This window comes from Paroedura picta, chromosome 7, assembly GCF_049243985.1.
Source record: "Paroedura picta isolate Pp20150507F chromosome 7, Ppicta_v3.0, whole genome shotgun sequence".
Lineage (NCBI taxonomy): Eukaryota > Metazoa > Chordata > Lepidosauria > Squamata > Gekkonidae > Paroedura > Paroedura picta.
The window spans coordinates 12,879,319-12,903,534 of NC_135375.1; the positions used below are offsets into that span (position 1 = coordinate 12,879,319).

Here is a 24,216-nt window from a genome sequence, read left to right on the forward strand (position 1 = left end):
AGGCTGAGCGTCAAAGAATTGAGGCTTTTGAACTCTGGTGCTGGAGAAGACTCTTGCAAGTCCCTTGGACTGCAAGGCAAACAAACCGGTCAGTCCTAGAGGAGATCAGCCCGGACTGCTCCTTAGAAGGCCAGATCCTGAAGATGAAACTCAAATACTTTGGCCACCTCATGAGAAGGAAGGACTCCCTGGAGAAGAGCCTAATGCTGGGAGCGATTGAGGGCAAAAGAAGAAGGGGACGACAGAGAATGAGGTGGCTGGATGGAGTCACTGAAGCAGTTGGTGTGAGCTTAAATGGACTCCGGGGAACGGTAGAGGACAGGAAGGCCTGGAGGATCATTGTCCATGGGGTCGCTGTGGGTCGGACAAGACTTCGCAACTAACAATAACAACATTTATTCCCTGCCCTTCTCTCCCAGGAGGACTTAAAGCTGCTTACACCACTGTCTCATCCTCCACTTTGTCCTCACAGCCACCCTATGGGGTAGGGTAGGTTGAAAGAGTGTGATGGGGCCAAGGTCACCTGGGGAGCATTCCTGGAAAATCGAGGATTCAAACCTGGGTCTCTAGAACCCTAATCAAGGGTTCCCCATCTTTTTTGAGCCTGGGGGCACATTTGAAATTCTGGCACAGCTTCGCGGGTGCAGCAACAAAACAGCTGCTGCAAAATATTTGTTACAGCTGAACTTCAGTCACACAGCGACGATCCTTTGGCGGTGGTGGCAGCTCTCGCCAAAGCAATATTCTATAAAACCTGCACAGGCAATGAGATCTCCAGCAGCCAATCAGGAGCCTTGCTGGGCAAAAGCCCTCCTGGTCCCACCCACTTCCTGAAAACACTTGATGGACACGGGAAAAGGAGTGCGTGGATGCAGTGGCCCCCTGGGCACCACGCTGGGGACCCTGGTCCTAGTCCCACACTCTAAGCAAACATCACGCTGTCAGTGAGGGACTGGGAGGAACAGGAAAGCTGGGAGCGGAGGATAGGGACAGATTTTATTGGTCTGAATTCCTTACCCCAGCAAGGACTCCTTCTCAGTTTTCAGGTCACAGCCACCTCCCTCATGAGACAAAGCAAACGCCAGAAGTTTTCTCCCCTCTGTTATTTCGTGACCAAAAGAATTTTTAAAAGAAGAATTCCAATCTGTAACAGTACACAGAGTCCTTTGGCTTCACATTTCTATGTGTGTGTGTTTGTGAGGGGGGGGGTTATCTTTGAGCACTCTTGATTGTCCCTCATCCTATATCAAGCTCTGGACTGTTTCCGCACAACTATAAGTACTACTAAAGAAACCTCTTCTATCCCAGGGGATAAATGGACTGGAGTCCTGGGTGCGAATGCTGCACGCTCAAACCTGTTTGTTCAAAAAGAGGAGGCTGGTTTTCCTGGGTTGGTTCAGCTGTTTTCTTTATTGTGGCGGGTGATGGGAAAATAATAATTATGGCAAAGCTTTTGAAAGTAGTTTGTACACACATGCATACGTCTTGAATGCCCATACCTACACCGATGTCGTGTAGCAGTTAAGTGTTGGACTTGGAGGCCCAGGTTTGAATCCTGGCTGGTGTAATGGACGCTCCCTGGGTGACCTTGTGAAACTATCTCGCAGGGCTGTTGTTGTGAGAGCCAGTTTGGTGACGTGGTTAGGAATGCGGACTTCTAATCTGGCATGCCGGGTTCGATTCTGCACCCCCCCACATGCAGCCAACTGGGTGACCTTGGGCTCGCCACGGCACTGATAAAACTGTTCTGACCGAGCAGGAATATCAGGGCTCTCTCAGCCTCACCCACCCCACAGGGTGTCTGTTGGGGGGAGAGGGAAGGGAAGGCGACTGTAAGCCGCTTTGAGACACCTTCGGGTAGAGAAAAGTGGCATATAAGAACCAACTCTTGTTCTTCTTCAGTAATATCAGGGCTCTCTCAGCCCCACCTCCCTCACAGGGTGTCTGCTGTGGGGAGAGGAAAGGGAAGGTGACTGTAAGCTGCATATAAGAATCCTTCTTCTTCTTCTTCTTCTTCTAAATTACAGGAAAGGAGAATGATGCTAAGCTGCTTTGGGGAGAAAGGTCCTGAGTTAGATTCCATTGGTCCGTCGGGCTCAGTATCGTGGGTTCTGATTGGTCTTCCCTGAAACCTGTTCTGTGCATTCCTTGAAAGGAATTTGCCTGTGCAGTCCTTGAAAGGTGCCAGTCACTGGATCTTCCCCTGTACTTAGCCCTTTTTTCAGCAACAAAACATAGCTCTAAACTCACATCCGTTCCATTGGGAATCTTCCAGCTTTGGTTCAGAGGACGTTGAAAGCAGTTTTTGCAATGGTTATTGTACTTTCGTAGTTTTTTTGAGTGTTCAAAGCATTTTGCAGGCATGACCTCTCAGGGACACTATCCAACAAGAAAGCAGTCCGGTATTGTCATCCTCTCCTGCTTACGGATGAGAGACGGCACTTTCCTTAAGCCTATTTTGTTTCTTTTTGTCTATATAAAGGCTCAGTGTGGTGTACAACAGTAACCATCTTTAATACTTAGCTGCTCTTATAATATTTGAGCAGTGGCCTCCTGGGCGGAGCTGGTTCAGCCTGTTTCTGGTCCATGGGCCAATCAGGATGCGCACAGCAAAGCCCATGGACCAGAAACAGAGGCCAGAGTCTGGTGCAATTGGCGCAAGTCTGCCCCTGACCATGCCGGGAGAGGAGGTTGATGTGGCTGGGGGAGGGGAAAGGAGTTCCCTGACCCAAAAACACCCGCCGAGCCTTAGAGGGGCCGTGGCAGGCCTTTGTGGGAGAGTGGGGAGAGCTGCCTGGAGGGGGAGGATGAAAGGGGATGCTGTAAATACAACGGGCTTTAAATCTAGTTATACGATAAACCATGAACGTTCATAAAAACTTTAAAACATTAAACACATCTCACCTATGCAGTCTCAGGTGAGTTTCGAGCCAGAGAGTTCCAACCCCCACCCAGAGAAGCTTTGGTGAGTAGCTGGGGCTCAGTGGCAGAGCATCTGCTTGGCATGCAGAAAGCCGCTGGTTCAATTCCTGAGTGAAAAGGATCCATGAGCAGGTGACGTGAAAGACCTCTGGTTGAGACCCCGGAGAGCCAGTCTGCATAAATAATACTGATCTCAATAGACCGGTGGTCTTGCACGGCACTTCCAGGCTGTCCAGCCTCACATTCTGAGGGTGGAGGCCATCATTCAATGGAAGGGATTCTGCTGAGCACTCCGAAAGTCCCAGGTTCAATCCCCGGCATCTCTAGTTCGAAGGCCCAGGTAGCAGAATACGAAAGACCTCTGACTGAGATCCCGGAGAGCTGCCCGCCTGAGTGGGCAGCATTGACCTTGACTGACCCACAACCTGATTCAGAATAAGCTTGTTTGTTGTGGCCCTGTGGCCCCCCTCTCAGCCCACCCTCCCCCTTCCTTTCAACGGGCGGCCCGCTCCGTTTTTTCCTGGCAGCCTCGTCAGAACCATTTATCATGCCCGTAATCAGGTATTGGGAGAGGAGGGCCCGGCCGCACACGTGAATGACACCTTCCCTCCCCTCCGGCATCCCGCAGACCCGTTTTGGATTCCCTCGTGTGTCTCTCTCTTTCCAAACTTGGCTTCTCCGCATAGACTCCTCGGCACCTCGGCCTTATAAAGTGGACGCCCGCAAGTGTGAAGCTTAAATCAAGAATGCGGGCGCTTGGCGGGTGTCTCCTGCCCTGCTGGCCTGCTGTGACAGAGGACACTGCCGCATCTTGTTACACGCACACACACACACACACAAAACAGCCTCTTGCTCATTCCGCCTGCTGGCGATTTTACCTGGGCGAGATCTGTGTGCATTTGGTGCAATCGGGAATAAATGCAAGAAGGGGCTACCGAGGGGAATTTGCCTTCCCTTTAACGGTGCCACTGCCACGCACCAAGCTGCCAGGTACCGAATGAGACCCTTCGTCCGTCAGGGTCATTACTGCCCATTCAAACCCGCAGCAGTTCTCCAGGGCAGGGATTCCAACCAAGGGTCCGGGGACCCCCAGCGGGTCCAAGGGAACTCTGGAGGGGATTTGCGACCTTTCCACCTTCGGCCTTAATGGACTCCGCCACAAGTTAGAGAACCAGCCACCAGCAGGTAAAAATCTTCCTCCTTCCCTTCCAGGCATGAAGAAGAAGAAGAGTTGGTTCTTATATGCCGCTTTTCTCTACCCGAAGGAGTCTCAAAGCAGTTTACATTCACCTTCCCTTTCCTCTCCCCACAACAGACACCCTGTGGGGTGGGTGAGGCTGAGAGAGCCCTGATATTACTGAAGAAGAAGAGTTGGTTTTTATATGCCGCTTTTCTCTACCCGAAGGAGGCTCAAAGCGGCTTACAGTCGTCTTCCCTTTCCTCTCCCCACAACAGACACCCTGTGGGGTGGGTGAGGCTGAGAGAGCCCTGATATCACTGCTCAGTCAGAACAGTTTTATCAGTGCCGTGGCGAGCCCAAGGTCACCCAGCTGGCTGCATGTGGAGGAGCGCAGAATCGAACCCGGCATGCCAGATTAGAAGTCCGCACTCCTAACCACTACACCAAACTGGCTCTCACAACAACAGTCCTGCGAAATAGTTTCACAAGGTCACCCAGGGAGCTTCCATTACACCAGCCAGGATTCAAACCTGGGCCTCCGTCCAACACTCTTAACTGCTACACGACATCGGTGGGGTCTCTGGTGGTTTCTGCCCATGGGAAGGGATGGGGCTTGCATGCCGATTCCCACTGCAAACCGCCTCCTATGTCTTCAGAATCACAGAATCATAGAGTTGGAAGGGCCATAGAGGCCATCTAGTCCAACCCCTTGCTCCACGCAGGATCAGCCCAGAGCATCCTAAAGCCTCCAAGAAAAGTGTGCATCCAACCTTTGCTTGAAGACTGCCAGTGAGGGGGAGCTCACCACCTCCTTAGGCAGTCTATTCCACTGCTGAACTACTCTGACTGTGAATTTTTCCCCCTGATATCCTGATTGCCTATATCAAGTCCCAGCATTAATAAAATCATAGAATCATAGAATCATAGAATCACAGAGTTGGGAGGGGCCATAGAGGCCATCTAGTCCAACCCCCTGCTCAATGCAGGATCAGCCCTCAGCATCCTAAAGCATCCAAGAAAAGTGTGTATCCAACCTTTGCTTGAAGACTGCCAGTGAGGGGGAGCTCACCTCCTCCTTAGGCAGCCTATTCCTCAGAGTCCTCCTCGAGCCTGTCTGTTAACACAGGCGGTGATATTACTTCCTGGGACATTTCACTTCTGGGGGCGCGGCTGGGAGGTGTGGACAGTTGACACCACTTCTGGGGCTCCTCGAAACCTGAACATTTTTATTCAGGGGCTGCTCCACGGTCCAAAGGTTGAAAAAGTCCGGGGTCTCAGGCGGAGGTCTTTCACATCACCTAACGTCACATTGCTTTAACTGGAGATGCCAGGGACTGAACGTGGGACCCTCTGAATGCCATGCAAGAGCTCTATCACTCAGCCAAACCCCCGTCCACATTATTAGCTTTTCCTTTTAAGGTTCCTTAAATTTCTGGAACTCACTGCCACAGTATTTTTTTTTTTTTTTTTGGCTGGCTGCTGTCACTGGCAGTGGCTCAAATGCTGCAATAGTCTTTCCTTTGCAGACCAATCTACTTTATGCTAGGTCAAAAGAGTTCTGCTAGCAGAGATCCCTTTCGCTGGAGGTGCCAGGAATTGAACCTGGGACTTTCTGCATGCAAATTTGTGCTTGATTGGTGATCCGCAGCTTCTTCTCAGATATTTCTCTGATATGCAGTTGGGCTCTATTTAAACCAGTTGGACTTCGATGCACCAAAGAAGCACACGTCCAACTCTGGAGTTCCCCTAGGTACCGATGACTTTGCCTACAAATAAATAAAATGGCAACAGCAGCCTTAGAAGGAGGCAGAGCAATCCATAGACCGGGGGTAGCCAAACTGTGGCGCTCCAGAGGTCCACGGACTACAATTACCATGAGCCCATGCTGGCAAGGGCTCATGGTAACTTTAGTTCCATGGACATCTGGAGAGCCACAGGTTGGCCACCCCTGTCACAGACTGGGTGTCTCAAGATTTACCCTGAGCTGGATGGTCCCATCAGGTCTCAGAAGCTAAGTAGGGTCAGCCAAGTGGTCTTGGATGGGAGACCACAAAAGAAATTGAGGGTTGAGACCCAGAGGCAGCCAATGGCAAGCCACCTCTCAACGTCACTTGCCTTGAAAACCCAACAGGGTCATCTACTGCTTGATGAGACTTTTCCTCCTCCACCAAACTCGCCATTCCATTTGGCCATGCCGATTTAATTTCGGTGTGGATGAGGCTTAGTGGTTCAGCTCCGGCTTGGAACACAGAAGATCCCGGGTTCAATCCCTGACCTCTATAGTTAAAAGTATCAGGAAGCAGGTAGCGTGAAAGACCTCTGGCCAAGACCCTCCAGAACTACTCTGCCCGGGACGGACCAATTGTCTGACTCAGCTTGTGTCCAACGCTTGGTGGAAGCCCTCAGATTTACTCTTGTGCTCAAAGCAGTATGCCGCTTTTGATTGCCAAGGACAAGCTCTTTCTTGGATCCCACAAGGCGCTTTAGAAGAAGCGTTGGTTTTTATACCCCACTTTTGACTCCCCAGGCACTGCAGATCCGTTCCCCTGCCGCGTTGACGGGTGAGTTCTACAGCATTATACCTGGCTGAAGTCCGTCCCCATTCCAAACCCCGCCCTCCATAGGCTGCACCCCCAAAATCTCCAGGTATTTGCCACCTCAGAGTTGGCAAGCCCCTATCTGCAAAGGGCTGCCTTCTGAGCAAGCACAGTTCTCCACGGCAACCTCTGAAGCGGAGACCTGGGGAGCCAGAAGCTTTACCTCCTCTCTACGTTTCTTGGCTTGACGCCAGCGTGAATGCCGTGGCTTCACCCACAGAGCCCTGGGAACCGAGCCGATGAGTCTTCTGTGGTCGAGGTGCCTTCCCCGTTCCCACACCACAACTCCAATTTCCAGGTTTCCCTCGAGGTGGAAGAGTTATTATTATTATTCGGCTAGTTCGTCTTTGTTGTGTGCGTAGATCCCCGGTCAAGAAGACTCTGCTCCAGGCAACTTCTGCTTCGGTACAAATTCAGCCCGGACTTGTATGTTTTGTTCGCTCACGAGCTCCGGGTCGGAAAACACCTGGAGGTTTTGGGGAGGGCGGTGTTGGGCCAGGGGAGGGACCTCAGCAGAGTGCAATGGCACAGAGACCACACACCCCCCCCAAGCAGGCATCGTCTCCAGGAGGGCTGGACGCGGTTGTCTGGAGATAGCAAAGCTGCAGATTGGCCACCTTTTTCACCTGGCTGTTGGCACGGGAGGGAAGCTGGTGGTCAAAAAATAGACTCAAAGAAGGTGGCCGTATAAAAGGCAGGATGGCTGGTGGATGGGCAAGAGAGAAGGAAACAAGGAAAGGGGAGGATACGCGGGTTGTCATGAGATGCTGCTGCAAACTCTTTGCAGGTCCTTCGCTCGTCCAGACAGCTGACAATTACAAAGAAACAAGGGAATTCCAAGATTATATGTTGGACAAGACCTTTGCGTTCGAGAGCCCTTGCTAGTTCATGTGGGCCTAATGAAAATTTAAACTCAGCCTTGAATTCACAGCATGAAGCGAACCCTCCCCCCCCCTTCCCCTCCTGCTCCAAATTTAAGGGATGATGAGCAGGCCTACTTTACAAAGCTGTTGTACAGATTACTGAGATAATACGTGTGAAGTACCATCAACATTTAGGGAGAGTGCTTTGTAAATACTATTGTTGTGTCCCCTGAAGTTCTGTCATGAGAACTGGTGTGGTTTGAGTCACAAATGACAATCTGGTAGACTGGTTCAAATCCCTATTCTTCAGAGGAACCTTCCTGGGCGACCCTAAGCCAGTCACTCACTCTCAGGCTCACCAGCCTGAGATGAACAATGTCTGCTGGGCGAAAGGTCTATCAGGGGGTAGTTGCCATGGTGACTGAGGAGAACTTCCACAGTTACAGCCCTAAACCTCTGAATCCCAGAGCCCGGAGACAACATCAGGGAAAGGTCTCAGTCTCTATACCCTGTTCCTGGCTCTCCAGAAGAACTGGTTGGCCCTTGTGAAAGACAGGATACTGCAGGGGTAGTCAACTTGTGGTCCTCCAGATGTTCATGGACTACAATTCCCATGAGCTCCTGCCAACGCTGGGAGGAGCTCATGGGAATTGTAATCCATGGACATCTAGAGCAGTGGTCCCCAACCTTTTTATCACCGGGGACCACTCAACGCCTTTTACTGAGGCCCGGTGGGGGTGGGGTAGTTTACTCTCAACCACTGCCCTAACGCTCTCTGATTGCTATGGTAATGTTTAAACATCCCTTCAAAATAAGATACAGACACTCCACAACAATAAAGTGTGTTGTAAAGGGCTGGGGGGGGGGGGGATGAAGTAAAGGGCCGGGGGGGGGAAGGCGTCCTTCGGGGCCCACCTCCAATTAGTCAAAGGACCACATGTGGTCCGCGGCCCACAGGTTGGGGATCGCTAATCTAGAGGACCACAGGTTGACTACCCCTGGGATACTGGACTCATCCAGCATGGCTCTGCTTAGGTTCTTATGGAGGCCTTGGTCTCTCTGCCCTGTGGCTGGTCCTCCAGAAGAACTCGTTGGACACTGAGTGAGACAGGATGCTGAACCAGAGGGTCCACTGGCTCTTCTGATGTTCTTACGGAGGTCTCGGCCTCTGTGCCCTGTTTCTGGATTTCCAGAGGAACAGGTTGGCCCCTGTGAGAGACAGGATGCTGGACTAGATGGACCACTGAACTGATCCAGCAGGGCTTTTCCTGTGTTCTTATATTCTTTGGTTCTCTACCGGGAAGAAAGATAGTGTATAAATGAAGTAAATAAAAGAAACATTAGTTCATTGTCATGGCTTCTGTGTAGACATGTATGGTCTGCTGCAGCGCTGGCTGCTTCGGTGGCCGAAGCTCATAACCCTAATCAGAACCATACAGGCAAAGTCTTCCACTATCGGAATTTGACAATACCTGCCATGGGTCCCATTCGAAGGAAAGTTGTTCAGCCTTGTCAAAAGTAATGCCCTCCTTGCCTAAAAAGGCAAAGAGTGAAGGTAGAAAGGTAGAACTTTATAAGATAGAGGGATTCCCCAAAATCTGGGTGAGCCGGGGCTACAAGGAAATGAATTTAAAATGTACAGGGTATAAAACGCAACTCTTCTTGTTGGCTCCTGGCTCCGCTTTTCAACCGTCCCACGGGATACAAGGGCGAAAATAGAAGACCTCCCATTTGAGGGACAATAGTCTAGGACCAAATTAGGAAAAACTCAACAATGCTGTTTAAGCAAAAGTTTTTCATGACGCTGGGTCAGAGGGTTGCACTTTCCTTTAACCATTGTTCACCAAGTGGCCTTCTGTGCAGCGCACATCCCTCCCACCTTTCCCTGCTGCAGGCTGTCATGGCAGCAAAGGGAACTGAAGGAAAGAATGTTCTGTCACCTGCCCTTTTTGTGGGGAGGGGAAGGGCCTCTATAGACAGAGGGTAGGAGGAGCACTCCAAGGCTTAGAAGTTTCTTTAAAGGCTTGGAAGATCTTCTCTGTGGCAGGCCTACAGATTCGCCAGGTATGCCTGCACAGAAGGCCACTCGATGGATAACAGTTATATATATATGTGTGTAACCCTGTTGTTTGAGCCCTGAGGCTCAATCATCGCCTCCTGGTGAGAAGAAAGAGCTTCAATAGGAAGGAAATTGAAGCCGTGTGGCTTCATGTTGGGGAAACCGATTTTCCAGATCGTTCAGAAGCCGTAACGCCTGCCATGGCAGGATCAGAAGGCCAGGGAGGGAACAAAGCTTTCAAAACCGGTTCCAGAAAAGATGCTCCCGGTGCTCGGAAAAGCTACGACCATCTCCAGTTGCTGGCATTCACTCCCGCCCCTCCTACAGCTTAACCGGGGCGTCCTCCTGCACATTTCCAATCCAGGTTCTGTCTCCTCCGTCAAAGGCTAGCAACAGCGGAAAAGGTTGTGAGGGGAAATGCCACTCTGCACACGCAAGCCCTCCCTCGCTCTGACGCTTTTCGTTCCCCTGGCTCTCGGTTTCTGCTGACCTGAATGCACCCAATAGACTCCATGGCACCTCTGCCTTATAAAGGGGATGGTCAGAGAGAGAGAGAGAGAGAGAGGTTTCAAAGGGGAAAGGGAGGGTGTTAGTTGTACCAGCTTACTAAGGTAGAAGCCAATACGAGGGGTAAAAAAAACTGCGGACCGAAAAAGACCCAGATATTTTGTTTCATTCCTTTGTTTGCGTATTTAGGACCCCTGTGACCCTGGCTTTCCACTTAACGCTGATCAGAGTGGCTTAGAAACTTTTTTTTAAAACGAAATATCAACAGTAAAACAATTCCTAAGAACTGAACAATTGGATAATGACAGGAAAAGCAATCAAATGTCAGTTCTGAGGGCCAAATTGGAACGGTGAACCAATTAGACCAGGGGTAGTCAAACTGCGGCCCTCCAGATGTCCATGGACCACAATTCCCAGAAGCCCCTGCCAGCATTGGCAGGGGCTTCTGGGAATTGTGGTCCATGGACATCTGGAGGGCCGCAGTTTGACTACCCCTGAATTAGACGGTGGCAGCAGATCAAATTCCAGCACAGCAAGATCCTCTCCTGTCCTTCCGAGAGGTTTGCAGCCTAACCTGATGTCTCAATGGGGTTGCCAAGCTCCAGGCGATGGCTGGAGATCTCTTGGGATCTCTTTGTCTCGAGGGGAGGGAAGAGGAGCTCAGTTGAATAACTTGAGGCCTAGTCTACCTGAGGTTACTTCCAAAACCCGCTGTGCTTCTACCCTCTGCCACGGGTAGCCAAACCGTGGCTCTCCAGATGTCCATGGACTACAATTTCCATGAGCTGCTACCAGCATGGTTCTGGTAGGGGCTCATGGGAATTGTAGTCCATGGACATCTGGCAAGCTATAGTTTGGTCTGTGCTGACATATTGAGTAGGACTCCAGCTAGGGTTGCGAACCTCCCTATGGTGGCCGGAGATCTCCTGAAGTTACAAATGATCTCCAGGCAACATAGATGAGTTCTCCTAGAAGTTTCCTTCCAACTTTATGATTCTAAATGGAAGCTTCTGAGGGCAGATGTTATGGTATACCATGGAGTCCAGGAGAAACTGAAGTTCTAGAGTGGCTTCCAATCCAAAGGTGGTTTGGCATCACCTACCTCTGCATAGCAACCCTGGACTTTCTTGGTGGACTCCCTTTCAAGAACCTACCAGGGTCAACCCTGCTTAGCTTCTGAGGTTTGATAAGACTGAGCTACCTTGGACAATCCAAGTCTGGGTCCCCGTCCCCCCCCCCCAGTTAACTGTGGTTTGCAAAACAGGAGCAGGTATTTCCACTAGTTATTTGAAACAGGCCCCACTTCCTGCGGACATCAGTTTCCTCTGCCGGCCAAGCACCTCCTGCAGCGTGGCAAGGCAGAATCCAAGTGAATGCGATGGAACAGCCCCTCTGGTTTAAAATGGGGCCAGATTATTGGCCCGTGTGGGTCTATGTTTTATTGTGGCATTGGCGTGCCTGTTTCCTTTTTCTGGCATTCTGCTGTGAACTCACCGTTCCGCGAAAAACTATCCCCATTGGTGTTAGGAGCACATTACCGAGAACGTGGGCAACAGACTTTGACCTGTTCTGCATTAATTCGGGAACCCCATGGCCCTCGTTCAGCAGGCACCGCCGTTACTCTCACCCGCCCGCACGTACATGGCCCCTTCCCCCCACACCTGTTGGGAGCCTTTGAGCGTGGCTCTCACTTAGGTCTGGCAGCGGGCCGTCTTTTCACACCACAACACAAACGTGTCCGAGAGGCCTTCCCAAAGTTTCAGCTACCTCCCGAGGGTGGTTGATTATGGCTTTTTCCCCCCTTTAAACTTTACAGTAAGGAAGATTTTTAAGTTGTTGGCAACAGCAGGGTCACTGTGTGCGTATGTAATAACAATGCGCCGATTTTTGCACGTAGGATTTCATGACGCAGCTGGATTTCCGTGGACTGGTGCCTGGCTAGCTGTCAGTCTTTCTGTCCCAATGTTCTTTCAGTCCTGCATCAAAAAATCCTTAACACTATTTCGCTCCCTTATATTTGGGAAACAGCCTCCTGGGAGGAGACTGTCCGGGGCCCTGTCCGTCCAGGTCCACCCTGATTGGACCTCCCATTCGAGCTCCCACCCTCCCTCCTTGCCTGCTAGAAGCCTTGTGGCTGCAGCCTCCATTGTCACCCACAAGGAGAGAGGCAGTGGCAGGGCTTTGCAGCCCACAGGTACCCTCCTGCTGGGAGGGTGCGGGGGGGGGGAGTTTGGAGCCTGCCAGCTGCCCCTTTCAAAGTCCATTTTTAAAATCTTACTTGGCCCCTCTTCTTGGGGCCTTAGGTTGAGATGAGCCGTGGAGCCAGAAATATTGGAGGGTGGGTTTTTGTTGTAAGAAGTTTTACAAAGTTTTACGATGGAGCAGAGTTGTTCTGTCTTGCCCCAGAGGGATGGATGAAATTAATTCAAAAGAAATTCCGTCTAAACATCCGGAAGAAGTTCTTGACAGTCAGAGCGGTTTCTCAGTGGAACAGGCTTCCTCGGGAGGTGGTGGGTTCTCCATCTTTCGAGATTTTTAAACAGAGGCTGGATAGCCATCTGACGGAGAGGCTGATTCTGTGAAGGTTCAAGGGGGTGGCAGGTGACAGTGGATGAGCGATTGGGATTTGAGTGTCCTGCATTGTGCAGGGGGTTGGACTAGATGACCCATGAGGTCCCTTCCAACTCTGTTATTCTACGATTTTATGATTTTGCTAGACTATTTTCTTGTGCTATATTTTACTTATTGTAAATCACCGCAAGCCGGCTGCCCCTAGAGCAACAATAAATAAATGTAACCAATAATCAATAATAATAATAGAACCAATTTAGAATCTAGTAGCACTTTTAAGTCCAACAAAGTTTCATTCAAGATACGAGTTTTCAAATGCTCATCCCTTGAATAAAACTTGGTTGGTCTTCAAGGTGCCCCTGGGCTGTAAATTTATTAAGCTGCTTCAGACCAAGATGGCCACCCACTTCAATATGAATTAATTAATTAATTAATTAATTAATTAATTAATGATGTAGGTAACCTAACATACCAAAGCTTCATTGTTGAAATAGGTCTGTCCAGGGTGCAGAATTAGGGTTGTTGCAGTGCAGAATTCACATGGTAGAAGGTAAATATTCCCAGGGAGACAAGAGATACTTCACAATCTACCCATAACTGAGTTAAGTAGGCCATAGAGAGGACCATAAAAACAGGGCAGAAGCCGCATGTGGCCTACAGTAGGCAGCTCTCCATAACGCTATTTGAACTCATTGTGTATTTTCGTCTTTTGATTCGTATTGCTGCAAATATAGATAGAAATGTGCAGCTAGATTCCACTGTGTTTATATAAAGCTTCCAGTTTCTGAAAACCCTTCCCGTTATCTGGGTGTTTCCGATGTTTCTCAGCCACTGAGGAACAAAAAAGGCGTTGTGCTTTATTTGTGTTATTAGGAACGTTAGCTTTGAAGGGCTTTGTTGGCATGGAGGAGAACTCAAAATAAAGGGAAGCCGCCAAGGCCTGCCGCTGTGATCCACAGTTCATATATCCTTGGATAGCTGACCAGCTTCACTGTCTCTTTTAAGCACACACACACAAACACACACACACACACGGTGCAGGCTCCTAATCGCTAAGGGCTGCCCGCGGCCGGCAGTAAATAAGGAAAGGTGTATTTTCTCTTCGAAGTTGTTGAGCTGGCAACAGACCCGTCTCTCTGACCGTAGTCAAAACATGAAACCTCCAGGAGTTTGTTAGCGAAGATGAAAAGCACGCCCGACTGGGCCTTTTTAAAGACTCCGTTTCTGGATGTTGTTACAGAAGGACTTGCCCACCAAGAGAGGGTTTTAAATATACCAAGCTTGGGTCACGATCCAGCCTTTGGTAAGCTTAAAAGGGAGAATCATAGAATCATAGAGTCGGAAGGGACCTCCTGGGTCATCTAGTCCCACCCCCTGCACTGTGCAGGACACTCACAAGCCTCTTGCTCAACCACTGTCACCTGCCACCCCCTTGAGAATGTAAAACGTACCCTTCCCCAGGGCAGCGTTCCCCAGCCTTAGAGTTTGTGGACACTTTTGGAATTTAGAGACATGGCAGTGGGCAGGTGGAGCCAACCACAAAACGGCTACCACAGGAGGCAGAGCCACGTGCAAAGGGTGTCCCAGTACAAGTGGAGAGATTTCTTTTAATACATAGTGAAGGAGCCTTGGAAAAGACAATGAAATCAACACTATAATGGTAAAGGTAAAGGTGTCCCCTGTGCAAGCACTGGGTCATGTCTGACCCTTGGGGTGATGCCCTCTAGTGTTTTCATGGCAGACTCAATACTTAGCCGTTCCCTTCCCCAGTCATTACCATTTTACCCCTAACAAGCTGGGTACTCATTTTACCGACCTCGGAAGGATGGAAGGCTGAGTCAACCTTGAGCCGGCTGCTGGGATTGAACTCCCAGCCTCATGGGCAGTGCTTTCAGACTGCATGTCTGCTGCATTACCACTCTGCGCCACAAGAGGCTCTGTAATGGTAGCAGCCAGTTAAATGATGTCATTTTAATTTGCATAGCCAATCAGATCTCCGGTGGCCCATCAGAAGCCTTGATGTTGAGGAGCCCCACCCACCCACTTCATATCTGGAGGTGCCCTCTCCTCTCAAAGCAGAATAGTCCACCAAGGTGAGGACTCCTTCCAGTCACAGAAGAATCCTTCCAGAGTGGAAGGAGAACAGCTTGGCATATCTCTATCCAGTCATATTCCATAGATTAGTGGGGTCTGGGATCGCCAAGAACACGACTGAATGGCCGACGACAAGAACAAGAACAATGGGTTCTTAACAGCAGTTTAGTTAGAGCCACAGCTACCAAAGCCCCCCCGGGGTTCACAGCCCAAATTGATAGGCTTCAGCCTTTTGCCATTCACTTTTAAGTCCATAGTGTAACCTGAGATTCACACCAGGTTTCTTGTTATATATTCATTGTCTCTGTGTTTTTTTCTCCATTCCCTTTTTTTTCTGTATTTTTTTTGCTTTAAAAAACAAGGAGCAAAGCAGGGAAACAGGCAGCAGGGGGAAGAGGTTGGGTTTGAATACAGGACAGGCGAGGTTAGGCCAGGAAATCCCATAAAATAGCAAAGGAAGGAAGGAAGGAAGGAAGGAAGGAAGGAAGGAAGGAAGGAAGGAAGGAAGGAAGGAAGGAAGGAAGGAAGGAAGGAAGGAAGGAAGGAAGGAAGGAAGGAAGGAAGGAAGGAAGGAAGGAAGGAAGGAAGGAGAGAGAGAGAGAATAAAAGGAAGGAAGGAAGGAAGGAAGGAAGGAAGGAAGGAAGGAAGGAAGGAAGGAAGGAAGGAAGGAAGGAAGGAAGGAAGGAAGGAAGGAAGGAAGGAAGGAGTAGTAGTATCCTGGATAATAAGTGGGTGGAAGGGAGGGAGGGAGGGAGGGAAGAGAAAGAGGATGAGAGGGAGCCAATGGCCAAACTCCCTCTTTGATGGCAGAATAGAGGAAGACCAAGGAGCCCATTTGAGGGGTGGGGAAGCCTCACACAATAGGGTGGGGCGTCCAATAAGCAATATAATAGGATTAGGATTGCATGAAAGTAAAAAAATCTGAAACAAAGCTGAAGCAAATATAAGTATTGACTTGGCACATTAAACAACGCAGAAATTACATAAGAGGATAATCCATACAGGCGTTACAGATCCCAAGGAATGGCCTGAAGGCCTGTGGTGTAATTAATGGCAATGGGTGGTTTTAGGAAACGGATGAACATTCACTAATGGCATTAGTTCACATTTTATATCTGTTCGCCGCTCTTTCGTTTCCCCTTGTTACGGTCGTGTGCATTTTCTGTGTGCTAACCAAGACATTGAAAATGTTCTTAGACAATCTCAACTATTCTTAAACTTGAACTACTCCCTTTTTGACTCTCAGCCTGGACACACTCCCATGCACGGACTTACAAGTTTGTGTTGGGGTTTTTTCCCATCAAGTCATCCCCTCCAGGCCCATCACTGGCCATTTGGGGAGGGGAGCGTTGCATCAATCCTACTAAATATGGTTGTATCACCCAATAAATGTTTAACAAATGGTAAAAAATATTTTTAAAATTAATTAGCTCCCACCCGTTCAGGAAACCCTTCAAGGGCTGTCAAGAAACCCCGAAGTTTCTTGAAACCTTGGTTGAGAAAGCCTGTGTAAGATGCTCTCTCCAAATGCCACCCTCCCCAAATCCCCAATTTCCCAACCTGGAGCTGGTTCCCCCGCCCCTCCCCCCATCCCAACTCGTTTTCCAGCCATAGTACAGAAGCTCTTGTCCAATTAAAGTCAAACATTTGAGGAAGGACAGGATGCCTTAGAAAGGGAAACCCTCTGAATGACCCTTCCTCTTTAAGTCAAGAGAAGCACCTCTGTTGAGAGGAGAGAGACCAGGAAATGGTGCCCACACTCTACAGTTGAGAGTCAGGTGAGAACTGGGGAAATGTGGTTCCGTTTGTGGTTATGACATGCATGAGTTATGACTCACTTTAATGCCTCCGGCATGCTAGAGCAGTGTTCCCCAACCCCCGGGCTGCACACCGGTACTGGGCCGTGGAGCCCTCAGTACTGGGCTGCGGCGAGGGAGGCGCCGGCGCACCAGTGGGCACTCCTCTCTCCCTCCCCCCCGTGGCGCGGCACTCGCTGCAGCAGCCAAGTGCACCTGGTGCAGTAAACGCTGCACTGCAGGGGGGGGTGGCCGCCAGTGAGCTCAAATGCGCAGACACTCTATAGCAAAGGTGGCCAAACTGGGTCTCTCCAGATGTCCATGAACTACAATTCCCGTGAGCCCCTGTCATCACCCCTACTCTATACTGGATCATTCCTAGAGTGGCATGTTGTTATGCCAATGGAGTGGTGGCATAAAAATCCAATGAATGAATGAATGAATGAATGAATGAATGAATGAATGAATGAATGGTTTTGTTTTTTTACCACCAGGACATCATCAGGCAATGCAGTTTTGCTGGTGGGAGGTTTCCCCACTGGAAACCCCACCTCAAGTTCAACCATACTTCCCTTTTCCCCCGTCCTCCCTAGCCAATCAGAGACCTGACGATCTTCCCCATTTCCCTCTTCCTTCCTCCTGATGTGTCTCACTGTTGGTGAAGGTTCACTGCTACAGCACCTGGCTGTACAAAATGGCAGAGGGAGAGAGCTCTTCCAAGAGTGGCCAGTTCATGACGGCTTTAAGGTATAACCAAGCCCTGACTCACGCTGGTAGACTAAGGCAAAAGCCGTTCCCATTATAAAAAAATTTAATTACGGGAGTGACTCATGGGTGAACTGCATTCTCCAGCCAACAACCCAAACCAGATACTGAGTCTCTGGAGCTTTCCCATACCTACTGCTTTTTAAAATGATGGTTATTTTAAAATAAATTACCACTCAGAAGTGACCGCGGTGCAAATTGCTGACAAATAGTAAACAGTTTTTTAACAGAGGCACGTAATTACAAACGTCTCCATGCGTTGTTAAAATTATCTCCAGTAATTGGTCATCGTTGCCCAGTTTTTAATATTTGATCAGTGTGTTAATATGGGAGCTGCACTCTACCTCCAAGCAAATTTTTACATGGAAAAGACATGTCAATGCTTACTGCTGTATTTCTGTGAACAAATGGGAATTGTTCCCTTGTTGGGACACGGGATAGTTTGTCTTTCGCTTTTCTCTGCTTTTGACTCTGTCACAACTCTTGAGATGGTGGATTAAAGATATTTCTTCTTTGTCATTCCTAGAAGTCCCCATAGATTCTCCCCTGGTGAGCCTTCTCAAAAGTCAGCTGTTACCCACCTTTAGTCAACCAGGAAAGGCAGGCAATATTATTATTATTATTATTATTAATAATAATAATAATAATAATAATAATAATAATAATAATAATAATAATACCACCAGAAAGTGCCCTGTCTCATCCCCCTGCCTTTTACTGACAGAAGCCCCCCATGTGGAACTGTGGTCAGTTCTTAGTCTGACGAAGAGTGCTTGCACTCAAAAGCTCATGCCCTGAATAAATCTTTGTGGGTCTTAAAGGTGCCCCTGGACTCTGATTTTATTGTGCTACTTCAGACCAACACGGCGACCCATTTGAATCCGTGACAATACTGTCGTGGTTGCCTAGTAACAGCCACTGAGGGTATCAGCTTCTTAAAGCTACAGGTGCTACTTTTATCATGCTCTTTCATTTTTTAATTTTGTGATTTAGGTTTCAGACTCCTCTGCACACCTGAGACATATTTTCGAGTTTGTCTAAAGCTCTGCCTCATCCCTTCATGTCCCCAACCTCCTCAGATTTGGCTGGGTTGAGAATGTGATGTTTTGAGAAACCTCCAAAAGGAATACATGCTTTTTCTGCCCCATTTGTTTTAGCACGGTGGCTTCTGTTTGCTGCCTAAGGCATGATCTTGTATCTACCCCGTTATGCTGAACACCCAAAGGCCGTGCCTTGGAGATGCTGCCGGGCATCATAACGTCCAAATCCTGTTGATGTGGCCCATTGCAGGATACGACCGTGCAATGACCATTGCTTTGCCCTGGAAGTTGAGGGGGCTTGGATTGGGAGTTTTAACTGTACGATGTTTTGATTCTGATTACGAATGTTTTAATTATGTTATAAAACACCCTGAGCCCACTAGTGGAGAGCGGCAGTCCATAATAAATAAAAGAATACCTTGCAAAAACTAAATTCATACTTTCTACCCGAATCTTGGGAGGGACGCAGAAAGAGTTGCAGAGCAGGACTGGTGTCAGAAGTGGGGCAGCTACTGGGGTCCTGGTCATCTGATGAGGCCCACAGCCTCTGGCCACTCTCTTCCTTTGCTGCCCACCTGCTTCCTTGCAAGCAGGTGCCAAACATGCTGGCAGCTGTATGTATTGCCCAGCATTGTCAGAGAACAAGCATGAGAACACAAGTCACGGCTTACAATCACAAGCATGAGAACACAAGAAGAGCCCTGCTGGATCAGACCTGTGGTCTGTCTAGTCCAGCATCCTGTCTCACACGGTGGCCAACCAGTTCTTCTGCAGGGCTAACAACAGGGCATAGAGGCCGAAGCCTCCATAAGAATATAAGAAGAGCCCTGCTGGACCAGACCAGTGGTCCATCCAGTCCAGCATCCTGTCTCCAACAGTGACCAACCAGTTCCTTTGGACGGCCAACAGAAGGGCATAGAGTTGTCTTCTGGTTCTGGGATTCAGGGTTGACTGCCTCTGAATAGCAGTAGTTCCCTTCACCCACCATGGCTCGTATCCATTGACAGACTTCTCCTCGAATCTGTCTAATACCCTTTTAAAGATCTCGATGCCTGGGGCCATTGCTACGCGCATCTACAAGGGCACGTGGCGAGAGGGATTGTGAGGGGGTGGGGGAGGATACCCAGGCATTAGGGTGGGTGGGTGGGAAGGGAGGCATGAGAGGGAGCCTGGAGGTAGCCACAGCAGAGGAGGGGGATCATGGGGCCCCTGTGGCAGAGGCCCAGTCATAGAGCCTGTTCGTCGATAGTTCTGTTTGTCGATACACCATGTCTGTCGTATCCATCGGGAAGCCGGGCGGCAGGGCTGCCGGTGGAGAAGAGGAACCAGCTGCCTCTTCCATTCAGGCCCCGTCCGGCTTCCCCTTTGTCCCTTTCTTTGCGAGCTGCCGCCCTGCTACCAGACACGGTGATTTCGTTTCCCTTGATGCCCTCTGTTGCCTGTCTCTCTCTCTCTCTCTCTCTCTCTCTCTCTTTTTGTTTTCGTTTTGTCGCCTTTCGTTTTGCGCAGAAAGACTTTACGAGGCGAGAAGAGCTGCAGCAGAGCGACGTGGAGCGCTGGCTGGGCTTCATCACCTTCCTCTGCGAGGTGTTCGGCACCATGAGGAGCAGCACGGGGGAGCCCTTCCGAGTCCTCGTCTGCCCCATTTATACCTGCCTCAGGGAGGTAATGCCCTCGTCCCGTCTCTTCCGACCAGGCCAGGGCAGGGGAGGCTAGCCTTTGTGCAGCTTCCCACGATGGCTCTTCGTCTATTGCAGGAGGAAAAATAATTATCCCAAAGAACTGTTGGAGGCTTTCACAGCCAGAGTCAACGGGCTGCATGGCCATGGTCTGATAGATTTAGTCACTGAAGCTTTGTCAGTAATTATGGTTATAATTACAGAGCCTCTTGTGGCGCAGAGTGGTAAGGCAGCAGACATGCAGTCTGAAATCTCTGCCCATGAGGCTGGGAGTTCGATCCCAGCAGCCGGCTCAAGGTTGACTCAGCCTTCCATCCTTCCGAGGTCGGTAAAATGAGTACCCAGCTTGCTGGGGGGTAAACGGTCATGACTGGGGAAGGCACTGGCAAACCACCCCGTATTGAGTCTGCCATGAAAACGCTGGAGGGCGTCACCCCAAGGGTCAGACATGACCCGGTGCTTGCACAGGGGATACCTTTACCTTTACGGTTAGAATTATGGCGTCTGAAACGCCACAAGCTAAGTTTAGCTACTGTATGACCTTATATCAAGAGATTGCTTAATAAGCTGAAGTTGGTCCTTAAAGATAAAAACCTACCGCTGTATTTCTTACAGTTAAATCTCCTAGGACTCCGGTGTTTTATACACTTCCCAAGGTTCATAAAGGAATTCTTCCTCCTCCAGGGAGGCCCATAATACTCTATCAAGAGATTCCTTAATAAGTTGAAGTTGGTCCTTAAATATAAAAAACGTCCCTTGAAAAAGCTGTAAGGTGAAACGCGTCGGGACATGTGAAATAAGAATAAAAGAATTACGGAAGAGAGACGACTCTATATAAATGGATGCTTTAGGATGCTTAGAGCTAATCCTGCGTTGAGCAGGGGGTTGGACTAGATGGCCTGTATGGCCCCTTCCAACTCTATGATTCTGTGATTCTAAGTCCAATTTGGATATTTTATTGCCATATTGGTTTCCCAGTGCGCCTGTATTGTTCAATAATTATGGTTGGCATCTCCAGAGGGAGTGTACAAAAAAAGAAAGCTAGTTGGTTTTTGTACCCCACTTTGCACTACTTACAATTGCGTTGCCTGCATCTCCCCACAACAGACACCCTGTGAGGTAGGTGGGTATGAGAGAGCTCTGACAGAGCTGTTCTGAGAACAGCTGCAACTGTGACTAGCCCAAGGTCAACGCTAATCTGGGTTGATCTTTAGGTCAGCACTCAGCATGGTCAGCACACAGTGTAAAAAAGTTAAACACAAAAGCATAAAACAACACCGTGTTAGGCAAATACAAAAACATTTATTGTAGGAGCTGTCGTGCCACCTTATATATTAGAGCTTTAAATGAAATTGTGGGGATGTTTTCCAATTCTAATATATTAGGTGTCATGACAGCTCCTAACATAAACATATTTGTATTTGCCCAACTGCTTCTGTGTCCAATGACGATAATAGCTGCAGATCATATATTTTCATTTATTTTTTACATTTATTAGTTACATTTATATTCTGCCTTCCTCCTTGGTGGGACTCGAGGCGGATTACATGAAAACACATAAAATCCCCAATCTTTAAAACCACATACTTCCAGATGGCAGAGGAAAAAAGCCTTACACACACACACACACACACACACACACACACACACACAAACACACTTGGTATCTGTCTCAGCAGCTTCTGAGAAAATCCCAGGTGCTCCTTTTGCAAAACGTTTTGCCTCCCGTCTAAGAAAAATATCCTTTTCCTCCCTCTGTTTCTTTTTTTTTTTTAAATACCCAGAGGGTGGATGAATAAGCAATCCAGCAGAGAGGGGTTTTCTAGTTGCACGAATCGGAACCCAGTGAAATTTCCTAAAACGGCACCTCTTGTCTTGTTCGTTTGCTTTCCTTCCCCGCAGTTGTTGCAATCTCAGGACATAAAGGAAGACGCCGTCCTGTGCTGTTCCATGGAGGTAGGAAATGCGGCCGTCCTCCCCTCTCCTGCTCCCTTACGACAGATCCCGAATCTCAGCAGAGGGTTTCAAAAAAGGTTCACTGAATCCAGATAAGAAGTCTTCTCTGCGGTGGAGCAGCTGCCGGTTCCCAGGGCTTCTGGCAGGGCCTGATGTTGTCAAAAAAGACCCAACCCTCAATTATTTGCTCACTCTCCGTCTTGCCCCCCCCCCGGCCCAGCACCACCGAGGAAAGGGCTGGAGGCTGTAGTAAGCAGAGCCAGTGAAAGAGCTTGAGAAGGTGTCAGGGGACAGGTGCACCGTCAGGTGGGAAGAAGGGTAGGTGGGGCTTATTTGGGGGCCTAGTGGTGGGTAGGAGAAAACAGGGGAGCCCTGGGAACTGTGTGCCCAAGGCCCCTCAAAACGTGGAACTGGCCCTGCCAAAAGGTGAATTTATCCCCATCTCCTTTGCAAAGGCAGAAACAAAACCAGTGTCCAACCGGGGTACCTCTACAAAGGAATATTTTCTGCTTCTTGGGTTCGTGAAGCCACACGTTTTCTTGATATTTATTTATTTTATTATATATTTATAAACCGCCCTTCCCGAAGGCTCAGGGCAGTATACATCGAACAAGAACAATACAAATAACTCAAGAACAATACAAATAGCAAAAATACAAATAACACACGGGAAAGGCGGGGAATAAACATTATTCCAGTTCACACACTGTAGCAGTTGATCAGAAAGCATCAGAAAACTTTGCTAGCTTTGGGTGAGCCAGGCCTAGCACCTGATAGAGCCCCTTCCCTCTAGCAGCCTTGGGGAAGAGACTCCTGGAGAAGGCTGGGCAGCGGGCCAATGGCTTTGGAAGTTTTTAGTAGGCCCTGCAAGGGCAGTATATTCACAAGGGCTTTTAGGAGGGGATGTGGGCATTTTCTTTTGAAGCGTGCTCACGGAGGAGGGCTTTATTGGATATCGTGGACCACCCAAAAGACAAATAGGTGGGCTCGAGATCCAATCAAGCCCGAACTCTCCTCTAGAAATGAAAACGACTCAACTGAGGCCTGCATAGTTTTACAAGAATCAGTGGTAAAGAAAACAATGCTAAGAAAAACTGACAGCCACAGGAAAAGAGGAAGACACAGCATAATATGGAATGGACTCAATCAAGGGAGCCAAGACCCTCAGTTTGACAGCACGTAACACCCACATGGGTATTTTCCCGGGGTTGTTTGGGATTGTCTTGCCCTGGCCGTTTTTTGAAATTTGGAATGGTAAGCCACCTCAAGCCGCAAGAGAAAGGCGGGGAATGAACATTTTAATGCATAAATGAACCTGGTGAGGGTGGGGTGCACCTTGCACTCTTGAGCGCGCACCTTTTGACGCACCCCGTCCTCTCTCTCCCCGACAGCTGCAAAGCACCGGCCGGCTTCTGGAGGAGCAGCTGCCCGAGATGATGACAGAGCTGCTGGCGACCGCCCGGGACAAGATGCTGTGCCCCTCGGAGTCCATGCTGACCCGGTCCCTCCTCCTCGAGGTCATAGAGCTGCACGCCAACAATTGGAACCCGCTGACGCCCACCATCACACAGTACTACAACAAGACAATCCAGAAACTGACGGCCTGAAAGGGAGGCGGGGGATGAGAGAGAGCCAAAAGGAAGACACGCACTTTAAAAAAGCAAAGATATACCCGGCGGGGGGGCGGGGGGGCGGGGAGAGACGGATTCGGGAAGGAACTGAGCCGCGCAGAGTTCTGAGAAGGGACCGAGAGACCCTTTCCGATGTGCTCCCTGAGAAGACAAACCCCAGCATGCTTTAGAATATGTTCGTGGGGGCAACGCATGTTTCCTTTTCAGACGTGTCCTCAAGTGCCGCCACCGCCACCGCCAGCCCTCTCTCTCTCTCTCTCTCTCTCTCTCTTTCCCTGCTGTGTTTTGTTTTTGGGTCCCCTTTTCATTAAACCCATTGCTTGTTCATCTCCACACCCCGCCAGGTCATTGTCTGGGCTCAGAAAGAACATGGAGGCCTTGAATAGCCAGGCGCGGATGGCTTTCACGCGCATTCTCCTGGCCTGCATCGACCAACTGGCGGGAGGCAACTCACAGCAGATGTCTTGGGGGGGGGACAAAGGCAGACACGTTCCACACCAGACGCTGGTAATTGACAGCTTTTGTCAAGCGGAGAGACCCCCTCCTCCCCCCCAC

At 49.4% G+C, this 24,216-nt stretch overlaps 1 protein-coding gene across 5 annotated transcripts in view; it reads left to right on the forward strand.

Annotated features, from left to right (window-relative positions):
- The window catches only part of CTIF (cap binding complex dependent translation initiation factor), a 150,332-nt gene extending 126,338 nt beyond the window's left edge, over positions 1-23,994 (forward strand). For 3 of the 5 annotated variants that reach the window (XM_077346752.1, XM_077346753.1, XM_077346754.1), the window contains 4 exons: positions 6,630-6,663; positions 19,905-20,060; positions 21,977-22,030; positions 23,422-23,994. In XM_077346752.1, coding sequence (XP_077202867.1) covers positions 6,630-6,663; positions 19,905-20,060; positions 21,977-22,030; positions 23,422-23,831 — 654 coding nt within the window. In that variant the 3' untranslated portion in view covers positions 23,832-23,994. The remainder of the gene's footprint in view (positions 1-6,629; positions 6,664-19,904; positions 20,061-21,976; positions 22,031-23,421) is intronic. The other 2 variants (XM_077346756.1, XM_077346755.1) reach the window with 2 other exon arrangements.
- Positions 23,995-24,216: the final 222 nt, after the last annotated feature.